The sequence below is a fragment of the Pinus tabuliformis genome, chromosome 3_1, assembly GCF_031772625.1.
Source record: "Pinus tabuliformis cultivar Carrire ecotype Pingquan chromosome 3_1, CPIR1, whole genome shotgun sequence".
NCBI lineage: Eukaryota > Viridiplantae > Streptophyta > Pinopsida > Pinales > Pinaceae > Pinus > Pinus tabuliformis.
The window spans coordinates 429,049,579-429,066,728 of record NC_142301.1 but is presented as its reverse complement, the minus strand read 5'-3'; the positions used below and the strand labels follow the sequence as shown (position 1 = coordinate 429,066,728).

The following is a 17,150-nucleotide window of genomic DNA, read 5'->3' as shown; positions in this document are numbered from 1 at the left end:
CATGGCAGCTCCTTTTTGCAAAAACTCAGCATTTCTAGATTTTTCATGCAAAGTTACATATGCCTATGGATGGACTTGAGTTGTTATGGAGTTTTGGGCCTCGAAAAGGTCAAAATACATGCAAAATTTGACTTTCTGCCCCTTTTTTGAGTTGCAGAAAGCAGTCTTGGGAGAATTGAGTTTTGACTAGGAAAATGACCTCCAAATTAAAAAATTCAAGTTGGGTTGGAAAGTAGACTCGCATTCCTTTCCAACGAGCTATTCTGCACCCAATTCTGACACCTGTAAGTGCCTCAAACAGAGCTCCCAATGTGCGCGACCCGTTGAGAAGATGTGCGCGACCCGTTGAGCAGACTTTGCCAGATTTCACTGTACAGCTCGGAAAAGCACAGTTTGACTTGGTTTGACTTTTTGGGGTTGAAGATGATTATCTTTGATGTAATTTTGGTAAATCTAAGACACTTTTACTCTTGTTTAACACTTCTAGAAGATTCATTCATGTCAAGGGTAAATATTTAATGAATGGATTGGTTTCCTAGCTTATAAAGGCAAGTTGTTTTGACTGCCTAGATTTAAGTGCTCAGTTTAGAATTAGTTGAAACAACTCCTAGAAGGATGAGCTCGACCCCTAGAGGCAAGGGAAGAGGTTGGCTTGCCTATATTATGTATTTTCTTAATCATTTTCAGGGGTTGGAAGGTTGGACTCTTGAGGGAGAAGCTATCATTGTATTATCACTTGTATCTCTGCAATTTTTGGCTAAAGAAGACCAGGGTTTTGCAGTCATCTTTGGGATTCTTGTGGACTCATGTGTTGATGGTGTGTTTCTTCATGTTCTTGTAAGCTTTGTTATGTGATTCATTTCCTTTCTTTACTGCTGCACATTAAACAAATGAAGTGTTAAAGTATGAATTCATGCTAGCCATGCTCTGCTTTTAAATTTGTTTAATTTCAATGTTTTCTTCTGTCTAAAGAGAATTCAAAGTGATTGTTTTCTCTCTTTAGCTCCTCATATTTCATTCCTCACCATTCATTTCAGTTAAAGGCATCAATACGGGCTCCTACCTCGCCCAAAAGACCCCCCTGCAGAAACTGTGTCAAATCCCCGCACCCTAAATTGCAGCTCCTCAATTTGCCACCAAAAACCCCAAAAATCCCCAAATCAACCTTTATAATCAGTTTACTAGCCTAATATTAGTGCTACCTTGTTGGTCATCTCATCCTATTGAAATATCTACCGAGATTGACCGGAGAGAGCCTTCTCCTGCCCCGTAGGGCTAGCTACGAGGCTGAATGGTTTGATGTAGCTTTGAGGTTTGCTTTTCTCAGCCTGAGGTGAAATTTCAAGTGCTAACAGGTACTTCGTCGACGCGACATTTCATTATTAGCTTACCGGTTAGCAGCTAGGTGGCTACACGCACCCCCTTGTCCTTAATGCTTGCTAGTGCGTACCCCCACTTTTTATTCTATAGTTTATACTTGGCCTTCATGGCTTCTGCGAGGGCCAAGTCACTGCATTTTCCTGTTATGGCCGCGGGGTCGTGTCCTTTAAAGGGCAGTCGAGAAATTGTATGAATTAGGTCAGCCATGATGGGAATCAGCTCCTCCAGCCAGAGATATCCATCATGCACTAGGCACAACAATTGCCTGATGACGAAAATGGTGATGGGTGGGTCATGGTAGTGGGGTATCCATCGCAGATGGAGTAACTCAACCTTCTCCACACCACGCAACCATTTCTGCTTCATTAAACTCTCCGTGGCCAGGTGTGGGAACTTCTCGCTATCTACAAGGTCCCAATCCTCGAACTTCATGGTAGGTATTCATCCCAAAGGTGGACCTTCAAACCTTATCCCGTCAGGGAGGAGCGGGGTCTGGAGCGCACTCTTCGTGGCCTCCAGGTCTTTCGATATCTTGGCTTTCCCTTTCCACAGGGGGACGTACGTAGGTAACTTTGTTGCGGAAGGCATTGGTGAGACATCCTCTGCCACATCATCTTGCACCTCAATTTGAGTGATTAGAGCTTGCAAGTCTTCCTCCTCTTCGTCTGATTCAACAGTGATGACTTTTCCCTTTTCTGCCATTGACAATTTTCCAAATTGTGGGTTTCTTGGGGATACACGGACTGGGCCCATAGTCTGCTTATCTTTCTTCGGCCGTGGCGTTCGTGGTGATTTTGGAACTTCCGACGCAACTACTGCCTCTTCGAGCTCCTCATGGGCCATATGGGGCTTCACGGTATCTTCGGTGAATCACACTCTTGTTCTGGCAACAATGATCGTGTATACAGTCAAAGGTGGTAAGAGTACACGACACTTACTGCTCTGTAATTGCTCAATTCTCAAACAAACAAGTGTTGCCTTGTGGCTAGCCCTAGGGGTTTTATAGCATCTTTTGAATTTGAATTTGACCATTCCCCCCACTTTTGAGTCATTAATGCATTCTTGGCGGAAGATCTTCCCAAATCTAGCTCTTAATTCGTGTCTTAATTGCCCGCCGCCTGCTCCTCTTTGCCTTAAATTAGACATCTTGTCGTGAATAGTGACACCAATGGTCACCTCCCAACCTACCCACGCAGCAGCGTGGCCCCCTATGCATGGGCGCGACCCTTGTGACATACTGATCCTGCGCACGACCTCCTTATCGCACAGCTCCCATACATACTCTTTTATAGTCTCGCGCTCTCTTTCAACTGCTTGAAGCACTGAGACTGTGCTCCCTACGGATAGTCAGGTGGTTGCACCGCTTGTGCGAGGCTTCAATTCACCTTCTAGCCTAGTCCGCGGGCACTCCTCAATTACCCTCACGATAGTCAGCACCGCGCGTGGCTTCTTGTAACTGCATAATTCCTTCGTCTAGGTCCTCACGTGTTGTCCCACCTATGAGAGCTATTGCGTGAGGATTTCCTTCTTCCAAAATTATGGTCTCAACTCTACTCTTCAGCTTTAGAATCATCTCCGTGCTCAGGCTTTTGCACATTTCCCTATAGGCCCATCAAACTGTTAGTATGCGCAGGTCCCACTTAGTTCGTCTCACCTAGTGAACCCTGTTCAGGACTCCGCATACCTTCTTGAATGCTTCTACGTGGAATGTTTGTGGTGTGCGTCGCCTTTCCTGCTGTTGCGTGCTGTTCTAATTTTCAATCCTTTGTTTGGGGTGTGCTTGAGTGGGCTACATAACACATGTCTGTACCCATCTACACAGGTGGGCGCGCAAGTTGCTCCATCCTTGCCGCTCGATTCTCGTTCAAAGTTGGGGGTTTCAAAACCGTAGGCGCATCATCCTTCTACATCTGCGTGAGTCCTCAAAATTTCCTTGATGTGTACCTCACCATCGTGCAGGTGTTGCACACAGTTCCCATTTCAACGCATCGAACCACTGTTGTTCTAGCACTGCACTTTCAAATTTGCTCAGGAATTCATCCATCACTGTCAGCCCATCATATGTCAGCAACTCTCTTGCTTCCGTTGTCACACAACACAGTAATCTAATCATCATGTTGCAATTTAGCGTTGTCACTTCGTGCAACCGATTCTGCCATCGTTCTGCTTCTTCGTCTGAATCTGAAGTGCAGGAGCTTTCACGCTCCCATGAGATCCTCCCATTTGTAGTTGGATTCACCCAATCCTGGTCTCACGCAGTTATCTTGTAAATACAATCAAGATCATCATCGCACACTGGTTTAGTGTAGCGCGCTCCTTTGGCTGGGTCCAGTGGGACTACTACACGTGGCGACTTTTTCTCGAAGATCATTTTGCGCTTCTTTAGATTGATGAATTTGTTCATATTGGTGGCCTAGTCTATTCCTAACAACGCGGGATAAGGATTGTTGTCATCAACAATCTCTATTACTTCGAAATTCGTCTACGTGCTCATGCCTTCAATATCAACTGTTACCCCTTGCAACCTTCCCATGGGCAAAATCTTCTGTTGGTTCACCATTCGTAATTGAATAGGGGACCACTGTAATGCGGGCCTGCCCATACGTTCCCATGTTTACTTTGGTAATACATTTGTGTCCGAACCCAGATCTAGGATTACCTGATCCATTTCATACTCATCAATCTGTGTAGTCAACCTCATCTCCTTTCCAGTGTGCAATGCATGCTTCCCCAATTTATGGACTACGCGAGGTTCCCCTGAACCCGCACACTTGGTGATCAGTTCTTGTAGTCCTTTAACCGCCTTGTTGTCGCACAACAATTTCATGCATGTCTCCATAAAGGTAGTAAGCATTGAAGGATCCATTCCTGGCTCTAGTTGATCCTTACTACTTGAAGTGGACGCCTCTGCGAAGCTCTTCTTAGCTTCCATGAATGTCTCCTTTGCGTGTTCTAAGTCAAACTTGGGTTCCTTTGTAGGAGCCTTGTGAACCCACGTACTTTCCTCTAGCTGCTTTCCCCTATCCTCTCCCATGGTCGCACCACTTCTGAGCATCATGTTTACATTTGGGTCCTCTTCGCGCGGTTCAGACCTCATCATTTTTATATTCTGAATCGGAGGAGGCTGGAATACCCCTTTTTCGCGCATATTTGTGATCAACGTAGGATAGTCTATTGTTTCATGATCAAACTGAGCACAATATGTACAGGATATCCTCGTCGGGTTGGTACAGTCGCGGGTATAGTGCCTTGGTCCTCCATAATTGTAAAAAATTAATTGTTCGCGGCCCCTTCCTAGTCCCATTCCTCCTTGTCCTCGACCTCGCCCTTGAAATCCAGCGCGCGCCATCCCCGCATCTGGGTCAAGGGCTCGCATTTTGGTTTGCATCCTATAGGCTGGGGTCCAATCCATCATTAGCTCGTAACTGCGTTAAGTGCGCTCATCGTGGCCTACTGACCTGCAGAAATTACAAAACAATTGTTGGGGTGCCTATGTATATTTCTGCAGCAAATGGTAATTGTCTGTCATGTGTTTCCCTCCTATCTGATAGATCGCACACCATAAAGTGGGTGCTGCGCTCGGCCCTACCTGTTCCTCCAGTCTCAACGGCATTGGCCCTCCTCCTGCCAAGTAGTTCGTGAACACTGGACAGTGATCCTTGTCATGACCTTGGCCTTTGCATTTTATGCACCATACTTCCTCGCGCGCCTCTGACCGTAGTGCCCTATCCTGCTTCAAGCTTTGAATTTCCAAACATAGATTCTGTAGTTGCGCATGGATTTGCTGAAATCCCAACCTAGGGTCCTGTATCGAGGTCTCATGTAATCTCATCGCCATCTCCAACGCTTCGACTTGGGTAGAAAGTTTCTGTTGTGACAGTGTCGTCCTTAAGTGTGGTGTCAGAGATGCTACAAACCATGCGCGATGCTGTACATCTGTTAACGTCATATTGGCCTCGCGGATCATACTCTTCAACCTTTGGTCTAGATCCCAGGGGGTCTCGCCTGGAAGCATCGCGATCTCTTTAAACTCGATGATTGACTGGGTCACTGATTTTGGCCTGATAAATTTTCTGTTCAACACATTCTGGATCTCTGCTATCCCTGCATTTGGGTGGTCGTTAGAGTGCTTGATGTACCACGTTAATGCGCAATCCTGCAGCGCGCTCACTAATGTAGCCCTCTTAATGTTGTCATCTGTGACACCTTGTGCTTCCCATACTGCTCTTACCACGAACCAGAATTGGTCCGGATCCTCACTCCCTACTCCTCTGAATACTGGTAGTTTGATCACGCTCAACATACCGAATCGTGGAGGTGGTGGAGGTGGAGTGGGTGAAGATGGAGGTGAAGGACGTGAAGTGGGTGGCGGTGTGGGTGGTAACTGCGGAATCCGTTGCTTTATCAAACTGACCACGCTTCTTGGAGAAACTTTCGCGAGTTCGCCCTCGCTCTCCTCTGAGGGTGAAATTAAGGGATTGTTTTCTAATTCTTCACTATTTCTGCTTTTGTAGATTCTTCCACTCCGTGTAGTCCTAAACATTGATTTATTTGCATAACCCGCTTTTCACATAACAATATCTTAATCCAGGTATTCAAAGATTTTATATACTTACCTCGCGATCCCTTGAGAAAATGTTGCTCTGCCTCGCTATAACTTACGGTCGTGTCCATTGCGAACTCAGTGATAAATCCTCCTATTATTCTGTCGAGCCAGTGGTTCACAGCTCGCGCTATCTTATCTTCTGAGGCTTCCAGTTTGAACACTAATTCTGGAGTCCACACTATCGATTGGTCGAGCTTACACCTTCCCTGACTGTCGGCTAACCTCGCGACCCACTCATACAGTTCAGAAGAAAAGGATGCAAAGAAAATCTCGTGGATTTCTGTATACACGTAGTGATCCAACCACTTTTTCTTAGATACGTGTGGAGTTCTATTTTCCTGTGTCTCGAACTCGTGAATCTTCTTGTCCAACCACTCTTCAATTTCCTTTTTAGTTGGGTTCCAGTGGCACGACATCAGACATCCCTTATGCAGATCCCGGTCCGGGCAATGGAACCATTTTTTGGCTTAGTGTGGCCTGACCAAGGTTCAGAAGTGATTTAGCCAAGCAAATCCTGGTACTACTAGCCCTTTCAGCAACAGTGCGCGGAGCGCGGACTGAGGTCTCACCCGAAGTAGTATGGGAGGGTGCTGGAACTAGGTTTCTGCACCCTAGGGATGTCTTGATAAAGTTTCTGGAGGTTCGCGGTCCGAACCTGTGCGCTTGCACTACTCCACGCAACTGTCTATCCTTTGCGACCTGTGACTACCTCCCCACATCTCTATAAGGGCATGAAGAAAGTACTACCCTGATCTCTATTCTTATTGCGTTATTATATTAATGCTTAACTTAACTTGTGAGGGCCCAATATTCTTATTACTTCATTCAACATTCAGGTAAGTGCGCGTAATCATAAACAATATAAATGCATAAAGATAAACAGGAATGTAGATGCACAATATTTCGAAACAAACTTATCTTTATTAGTATTCCCTTTCAAGTACAATCCCACTTACAGAACTGACTCCGCCTTGCACTCTCAGCTGCAGACTCTACTAGGCCTCTACGCACTCAGCTGCAGAGCCTCTTCCTACTACTATGACCCAATACACTTTAACTTCCCCCTATGCTCCAATCATGCCTTCACATCTATCTATTACTTTATTGCCACAAAAACTGTCTTTACACTTAGAGCCTCGCTCTATTTATACAATCCCATGGTCTGCGGACCATGGGTAGGCCGACACAACTTTACATTATTTTACCATTCTTAGGGTAGACAACCCTAAGACTCATATTAGACTTTCACGCTCCGCGCCTGTACTTCGTGGAATCTTACAATACAATTGACCAAAACGCGGGCTTTAAGCCCCAAAACCTACCACGGGGGATCCCATGCCCAACACTTAGGCTTAATGTAGATCTCTAACTTAGGCTCGCTTGACATCTTGCACTCGAACTTGTAGCAAACCATCAACATTGTACACCAATTTGGTGTCTGGCTTGGTCATGGCCTTAAAGTTGCATAATAATAATAATATAATAATATTAATATGATACCGTGTTTTAAATTCTAAAATAATAAACCACATTGCCTATTTTATTTGATTAGCTTTATATTACAAAATATTACAATTATAATTTATGTGATATACTAAAGCTTAATAGGGACAAATATAACAAAGAGTATTAGCTAAGTGAGAGCTTGAGATTGATATTTTTTACCAAGAATCTTAAAATTACAAAAAATGTAAAATTTTATATTTAGAAAAAAATTTCACAACAAAATCATAAATTGTGAACATGCTGCAGACATCAAGCATGGAAGGTCTCGCTCCTCCGCTTTGGCAGAGCATGTACGAAAAACCAATCGTCACATCTGCATTGAAGAGGCTAGGGTCATTGCTAGGATTGACCATTTCCATCATCGTAAATCTAGGGAGGCCTTAGAAATTGAAAAGAGCCCTGTTAATTTAAATAGAGATAATGGTTGGAGTATCAGCAGATGCTGGATTCCCGCTCTCTTTTCCTATATATATATATAATTTATATATATTTTAATTTATTTATTTTTAATAATTTTATTTTATTTAATATTAATACTAATTTTTCTTAGAATAATATTTGTTAATCTCCTAAGTATTTAGTTAACAATATTGTTTACAATTTATTTTTATTTTTTATTACTATTTAATATTGTTACTAATTATTGTTATATTATTATTTGTTAATCCACCTGATGACACTTTAAAATTAGTTAATATTTGGGGTTATGAATTGACTTAAACCTATTAATATTAATATTAATATTTTTAAAATATTATATATAATAATTAATATTAATAAGGTTATAAGGGGTTATAAAAAGTTTTAATAAAATTAATTATTTTATTAACAAAAATTAAGTTAACATATTATAACTACTTGGTTTATAATATTATTTTATTAAAATACCAATTATTAATAATATTATTACAAAAACATTTAATAAAAATTTAATTCGATAATTTTTTTATAAATTTAAATTCTTTAATTAGATTACCTTATCTTTCTTGTTTAAAACCTAATTACTAATTTCTGCTCTTAGTCAAACTAGCTGTTATTCCCTAACGACTAGTTAGCAACTCTCTACATGTATTTATTACAATGCCTGGACTGGCTCCTCATCTTGTCGTGAAACGCTTGGACGAGAATATCTTTTATGTAATTTTTACCAAAAAATGTTATTATAAAAATCATAATTATAATAATGGATTTTGATAAATTCTTTCAGATTAATCACATCATCATCGTGAGTTTTTGGTCCACGTTTCGAACCATCTAATGTGGTTCATCATCATCAGTCAATCAAAATGGTTAAATAGCAAGGATGCATCTGTTCCACAGTTAGCCATTAGGAAACAAAGGTGAAAAATCAGCCAGTCAAAATGGTTAAATAGCAAGGATGCATTTGTTCCAGAGTTAGCCATTAGGAAATCACTGTTATGAATTAGCCGTTAAAAAAATAGTTGAATAAATTTATTATTATTTTGTTGTGTTTTATTTTAATTTATTAATATTTTTAATTAAAATAATATTGAATTCAAAATTAGTTAGATTAATTTAATAATATAATAATAATTGAATATTTTTAAATATATAATTAAAAATAAGATTAATATGGTTATTATTAAAAATGAATAATATTCAAAAATTATATTTAAATATTATTATATTAAAAGATTGGATAATATTTTAATAGGGAGGTCAAAGAGGATATAAATTGCAATATAAAAATAAAAATAATCAATTATTAATTATTAAAAGAAAAAATTATGAAAAGAGGGCGGGGATCCAACTTCTACTTAACTTCCAACCATCGTCTTGTTAATATTAATAACACATTTTTCAATTTCAATAACTTCTCGAAGCTTCCTATGATGGAAGTGATCAATCTTGGTGATGACTTGGGAATCCTCGATGCAGACATGGTGATTGGATTTCACTGCATGTTCAGCTAAAGCCGAGGAACGAAAGCGGTTGTGCTTAATATCTGCTGCATGTTCTTGGATTCTCTAGTTAATGGAGCGGCCGATTTCCCCAATGTAGGGAATCCCATAGGAACATGGGATGGAGTAGACCCCTTTCATGTCTTTAGGGTTTACAGGGTCTTTGACAAATGTAAGAGAATTTCTAATGGTATTAGGGGGTTTGAAGGTCACAAAAACTTTGTTCTTTTTGAGGATATGAGAAATCTTATCGGTGGTCCCTTGAATAAAAGGAAGTTGAACACTGGAGATTGTATCGTCACGAGAAGGTTTAATCCTTGATTCTTTACTAGCCCTTAGAAAAGCTTTGAGGCCTTGCTACATGCTATAGAAGTTATTTTCAAAAACTTCAGAAGATGAGATTTTTCCTCTTCTAAGTGATTCTCATAAGAAGAGCACGAGTCGCAAGGGTGTTGAGAACCCCGAGTTTTTGTGCTGGAAAATGATGAGAATTGGCATGCAGATACTATTCATTGTGCGTTTTCTTGCGAAAAACCTGGTGAGAGATAGTACCATCATCCATTCTAGAGAGGAGAATATCAAGAAAATGGAGACATCCATCTACCTCGATTTCCATCATGAATTTAATGGAGTCAAACTGGGAATTAAGATGGTTGAGAAACATATTTAATTTTTCACGACCATGGGGCCACACGATATTAGTATCATCAACAAACCTCTTCCATCGCTTGGGGTGGTGTGGAGCAGAGGCTAAAGCTTTGCTCTCAAAATCTTCCATGAATAAGTTGGCAACTATAGGGGAAAGAGGAGAACCCATCGCAACCCCACAAGTTTGTGCATAGAGCTCACCCTGGAAGCTGAAAAATGTAGAGGTAAGGCATAAACCAACCAATTTGGCTGTGTTCTCATCAGTAACACGATTAATGACAACATCAAAGCTTTGATGTTGTTCCCTTTATACTAATATCCCTATTCAAGAAGCCATCTATATCATTACTTGTGTTACGATGAGAACACAACCAAATTGGTTGGTCTATGCCTTACCTCTATATTATTCAGCTTCCAGGGTGAGTTTTATGAATAGACTCGTGGGGTTGCAATAGGTTCTCCTCTTTCCCCAATAGTTGCCAACTTGTTCATGGAAGATTTTGAGAGCAAAGCTTTAGCCTCTGCTCCACTTCGCCCCAAGCGATGGAAGAGGTTTGTTGATGATACTAATATCGTGTGGCCCCATGGTCGTGAAAAATCAAATCTGTTTCTCAACCATCTTAATTCCCAATTTGACTCCATCAAATTCACGATGGAAATCGAGGTAGATGGATGTCTCCCTTTTCTTGATATTCTCCTCTCTAGAATGGATGATGGTACTGTCTCTCACCGGGTTTTTCGCAAGAAAACACACACTGAACAATATCTTCATGCCAGTCCTCATCATTTTCCAGCACAAAAAATCGGGGCTCTCAACACCCTTGCGACTCGTGCTCTAAGAATTTCTTATGAGAATCACTTAGAAGAGGAAAAATATCATCTTCTGAAAGTTTTTGAAAATAATGGTGATAACATGCAGCAAGGCCTCAAAGCTTTTCTAAGGGCTAGTAAAGAATCAAGGATTAAACCTTTTCGTGACGATATAATCTCCAATGTTCAACTTTATTTTATTCAAGGGACCACCAATAAGATTTCTCATATCCTAAAAAAGAACAAAGTTTCTGCGACCTTCAAACCCCTTAATACCATTAGAAATTCTCTTAAATCCATCAAAGACCCAGTAAACTCTAAAGACATGAAAGGGGTCTACTCCATCCCATTTTCCTGTGGGATTCCCTACATTGGGGAAACTTGCCGCTCCATTAACCGACGAATCCAAGAACATGCAGCAGATATTATGCACAACTGCTCTCGTTCCTCGGCTTTAGCTGAACATGTAGTGAAATCCAATCACCATGTCTGCATCGAGGATTCTCGGGTCATCACCAAGATTGATCACTTCCATCATAGGAAGCTTCGAGAACCCATTGAAATTGAAAAATGAGCTATTAATCTTAATAGGGACTATGGTTGGAAGTTAAGTAGAAGTTGGATCCCCACCCTCTTTTCATAATTTTTTAAAAATAAATATAATAACTAATAATTGATTATTTTTATTTTTATATTGCAATTTATATCCTCTTTGACCTCGCTATTAAAATATGATCCAATCTTTTAATATAATAATATTTAAATATAATTGTTGAATATTATTCATTTTTAATAATAACCATATTAAACTTATTTTTAATTATATATTTACAAATATTCAATTCTTATTATATTATTAAATTAATCTAACTAATTTCGAATTCAATATTATTTTAATTAAAAATATTAATAAATTAAAATAAAACATAACAAAACAATAATAAATTTATTCAATTAATTTTTTAAGGACTAATTCATAAGAGCTATTTCTTAACGATTAACTCTGGAACATATGCATCCTTGCTATTTAAATATTTTGACTGACTGTGTTTTTCACCTTTCTCCTCATGATGAACCACATTAGATAGTTCGAAACATCCATCGAAAACTCATGATGTGATTAATCTGAAAGAATTTATCAAAATTAATATGGATCACAAAAGTCTAAAATCAAACAATATAATAATGGAATTAGATTTCAACTAATTTATATTAATAAATTTTTGTTCCACATACTTTAAATCTTATCACTTATCAATCAACATCTATATTAATATCATAGTAATGGAATTATATTTCAACTAGCCTTTCACCTAGCCTTCTTATTATAATGGAGTTAGATTTCAACCACTTTACATTATTAAGAAAAAATTTCACACAAATTTCTTTAGCATATATCAATAAACCCAACAAGGGAATTTCGAAACCCTAAAGTATATAGAAATTAAGGCAACTATGTATTTTCCAAAAACAATGTTAGAAATTTTTGGACATACTGGATTTCAAATGAAATTTTATTGTGAATAACTATGGCAGGAAGATCCCACCTCTTAGGTGTCTAGAATTTTGATTACCAGGGAGAGTTCCAAGAGTATGGGACAATTTTAATGTTTTTGGATTTTTATTTGATTTAAATATTAATTTTTGAAAATTAAATGATGTTTATAGATATGAAAATTTAGTTTAATTAAGTTTTTTAATTAATTATAAAATAGTATAGTTTAATTAATAGAGGAGATGATTTTTTAGTTGGAATTTCACAATATAATTTTTGGTTAGCTTATGATTTTTTGTTATTTAAAATATACTTTTGGATATATAAATAGATTTAAAACAACCTTTAAGACATTCCATTTTCTCAAATTAAAAAAAACTTATGATTTTTTAAAAAATGTACATGATTTTGAAAATGAAATTTTTTTCGATAAGCTTTATAAAGTACTTAGTCTAATTTTTATTTTTTTTATTTTATTTTTTATTTTTTTATCCAAAGGGATCAAATCTCTTTTCACTCTAAAAGAAATTTGCATCTCAAGAATTTTGATTCTTTTTGGCCCTTGGTAATCGAGATTTAAAATGGATCTAAGCTGGTTTAATTTCCTTCTTTAAATAAACTATATTCAACATGAATACCATAAGTTCTCATAAAACTGGAAATCAAAAAACTAATAACAATAATTTATAAAAATTAATAAAATTAATAATTTATTTTATTTTGATCAAATATGTTTTTAACATTACAACATCTTTATCATACAAAATTACAACATCTTTATCATATAAAAATAAAAAATACCTATATATTAAAACTTAACCAATATTAAATAAAAATTAACCAATTTTTACACTCTAGTAATTCACTTACATCAAAACTATTTCCTTTCTAAATGTAATTAACTTTCAATATTTATTATAAATCATTTACTCTCCTGATCTTATGAACACGTATATTTATTAGGATTTTCCTTTCGGGGAACACTTATTAGGATGTCTTTGGATTTAGTGTGATCCCCATGCAACATAAAGCCACTACGAAAAGAAGCCAAAAAGGGGAAACTAAGGATAACATAAAGCGAAAATGATTTATTTGGCCACGGATATGGGCTAGTTCACTTGCATAAGGTATTTCTTCCCCTCAATTGATTTGGTGGGGTAAATCAAACCTACTTGTAGTTGAACCACTCGGATACTAAAACGCATTTACTTTTTTATACGTTGTGCTCATGTCTAAAGATACGGTGGTGCGTTGTTTTCTTCAATTATATGGTGAGTGAATTGGTAATTGTGAGTTTTAATTTATGGGAAATTTAGGATCAATTTTTGTCGCTGTTTCTATAACACCCAAGAGTACATCTAACAATTCTCGTAGCTCCCTCTATAACACGAGGGGTATGCAAGTCGATATACTAAGATCCTATGATTTTAGCAAGAGTTATCCTATGATTTTAGCAAGAGCTAGACTCACGTGCCTACCAAGACCGGAATCTGCGCCTTTGAAGTGCGGTCTCCAAGGCTTCGCCCAAATAAACTTACCTCTATAACACACTACCTACAGGTCGATATACTAAGATCCTATGATTTTAGCAAGAGCTATCCTATGATTTTAGCAAGAGCTAGACTTACGTGCCTGCCAAGACGGGATTGGGGAATCTGCCCCTTTAGCTATCACCACAACAGGCCAGTGTACTCAATGAGATTTGAACTGTGGTCTCCCAGGCTTCGCCTAAATAGACTTACTGTCAAACCACATATCATTATATTACTTCAATGCGTTGTTATATGGTGGAATCCGTTGAACACTGAAGCGGAGATCTCAGTCCTGATTTGTGGAGATGGAACTCCGTTTATTTCGAAAGGCAAATCAAATTTAACCAAAAATCTACTACTTGATTGACAAAATTTAAATTAAAAATAAGTAACTATGATAAACAACGAACCATGACTTCGACGATGTAAATGCAAGAGAGAGAGCCTACACTGACACACTGAGATTGCAATTATGATTCTCTCCAGTGTGTTCAGCGGATTATGGAATTCGACGGTAGTGTCTAATCATTTAGCGGTACATTCATAAATACTGCGGCAGAGTGTTAAAGGTGGTTGAGTCCATGAGGTATTGTTAAATTGAGTTGTGTGGGTTTAGTTTGAAAGGAAAAAAGAAAGTGTTAAAAGATGGTTGGTTCTTGAGTGTTTTAGATTCAATACTTTTTTATGCATTCTGCAAGGTATTTAATATTGTGGTGCGGAGTGATTAGAAACTGATATCTAAATTTTTTTGATTAAAAATATTTTTAATCTGTTATTTACTTTTTGATATCATAAAAATGTGTGTAAATTATGAAAATCTAAACATGAAATACTTGATTTTGCAAGTTCAGCTCTACTCACCGGAAATGAACAAACTCTAATAACATTAGATATGACTATGTTTGGGTGACATGGAAATCGTCGGATTTAAATGCTTTCAAACCCAATTCCCTCTGTACCGTCAACAATAGCATTTAATGATGCCCAGTAAAGTTGCTAATTGACCACCAAAATATTTGACAGGTAAAACAAACATACATGGGTCCAATTTAACGGGAAATCTGTTTTTCAAATTCCAAACCCGCGGATGCCTCAGTGCTCACCATTATGCTTATAAGGTATCCATATACAAGTCCCAATTACACAACTTAAGAAGCGTTGAGATGTACGGAACTTGTTCATGGTGGATCCATGGTGCATATCAGTGACTGCGGCGAACCGGGTTCCTCGCCGGTAAGTTAGTAAGGATCATAATTTCTTCATTAATGGTATACACATATTTTAATGATGACTTTCTCTAGTATTTATTTTAGGTGGAAGAAAATCTGGCCACGAGTCCAAGAAAATCTGATGTAGTGACATACAACTATGTACTCGAACGCCTGTCCCAACGATGAAGAGGGCCATTATATGAACGAGTGTGCCGACCGTGCAATGCAACGATGTGGGCAACAAATAAAACCCATGCTATTGGGTCATAAATGCGGTTTAAGAGTGCTATGATGGGACCTCAAGTCGGCCAGCAATCGCCTAGCATCTTCACCATACATGCATGGCATGTAACGGGACGGCAGCGCTCTGGCCGGGAAATGACTCCAGCCTCCACCAGAAAATACTGACGTGACCACTGGATATTTCAGCAACGTCGAGGAAGGGACAGGCCCATTTATTTTTTGGCAAGTGTACAGCTCCAGAGATTTCTTCGCAGATATGCCTTCAATGCTATCTCCATGCCCAAAAATTCAAATGCTTCTTCCGCGCCAAGAATTTCACAACAGACCGGTGGGTGCCCAAAAATTCAAATGCTTCTTTCGTGCCAAGAATTTCACAACAGAATGGTGGGTTAGGACAATCTTGAAATGAACTCATGGCGCATCCTGCTACAGGGGGCTTTATGTCGCACTGCGGATGGAACGCCGTGCTGGAGACGACGACGATGGGGGTTCCCATGATTGCATGGCCGCTGTATGCAGAGCAGCACTTCAACTCAAAGTTTGTGGTGGACGAGATCCAGATCGCACTGGAGGCACCGCAGAGAATCGACCAGAATTGGCTGGTCACAAGAGAGGACGTGGAAAGAATTGTGAAAATGTTAATGATGGAAGAAACGGGGCAGGAATTGAGAGAGAGAGTCGGAGAACTGAAGGCGGCTGTCAGAGCAGCGGTGGCCGAGGGCGGATCCTCCACAAAGAATCTAAACCTGTTCGTCTCCGAAATCATGTCTCTGTAGACCTAACATCATCATTAAATCTGTAATCTCTGTAGGCATCACACCATCATTAAATGTGTAATCTCTGTATGCAATTTGAATATGTCACGCCTCTGAAAATATAATTAAGAGAGTTGCTTATTTTATATAATTAAGAGAGTTGCTTATTTTAGTAAAACTTCGACAGTATTGCCCTCCTTCAACCTGTATTTCAGTTATTGTGATTGTGTTAAATTAGAATTAATATATCAATTTTATGGATGCACACTTTAAGAGTTTCGAGTTTAAAAGAGAGAGTCTCTTCTCATAACAGATTCCGCTGTTTATATGAAAATGAATGCCGAAGTCGTCTTTTTTACTCTTATGGAAATGTTGCTCATAATTTGAAGGGATTTTTGTTAAATAAAAATGGTTAAATTTCATAATTTTAAGTGCTTTAAAAGTTGTTGTTGGTGCTGAATTTATTTTCATCATATGATGATTCAAATATTGTTTTTATAAGATTTTTAAAATTTTTTACTAGGATTCAGAACATTTTTGACTTTCTTCCTATTTATCTAAATTTTTGATGTTGTTGAATCTATTTTAAACACCACCTTTGTAAAAATTTTAAAAATATTTTTACAGAATTCAAATCACTTTTAACCTTCCCAGCAATTCTTCAACCGCAACAGACTACTCCAGAATAAATCTAGGCTAGAGTTCTATATGCCCTCTGGATATAAATTGTGCTTTGGAATGGAACCCCAATTTTAAATTCACTGTATTGTATTGCCCGCCAGGTATAACGCTCAAGGCCTGAATGGTGAGTTTCATTTGCAATGAAAGCTTAACAATTTAATTTTTGCTAACTATTGTATAATTAGTTTACTCATGTATATTAATAGGCGTCAGTTAAACATTATTGTTGAAATTTTTTAAAAATTTGTTTATTATAATTTATCTAGTTTTTTATACAAATTTAAATTTAAGTAGGAATAAAAATGTAAATATTTAAATTTATTAAATATAGTGTTCATTAAAATTTAGGCAAATTTTTATA

General features: G+C 38.1%; 1 protein-coding gene across 1 annotated transcript; it reads left to right on the top strand.

Moving 5' to 3' along the window:
• Window positions 1-15,766: 15,766 nt before the first annotated feature.
• On the top strand, window positions 15,767-16,129 carry LOC149187590 (phloretin 2'-O-glucosyltransferase-like). The gene has a single exon (XM_089409702.1). It carries the CDS (start codon window positions 15,767-15,769, stop codon window positions 16,127-16,129), a length of 363 nt encoding a protein of 120 aa, XP_089265828.1.
• Window positions 16,130-17,150: the final 1,021 nt, after the last annotated feature.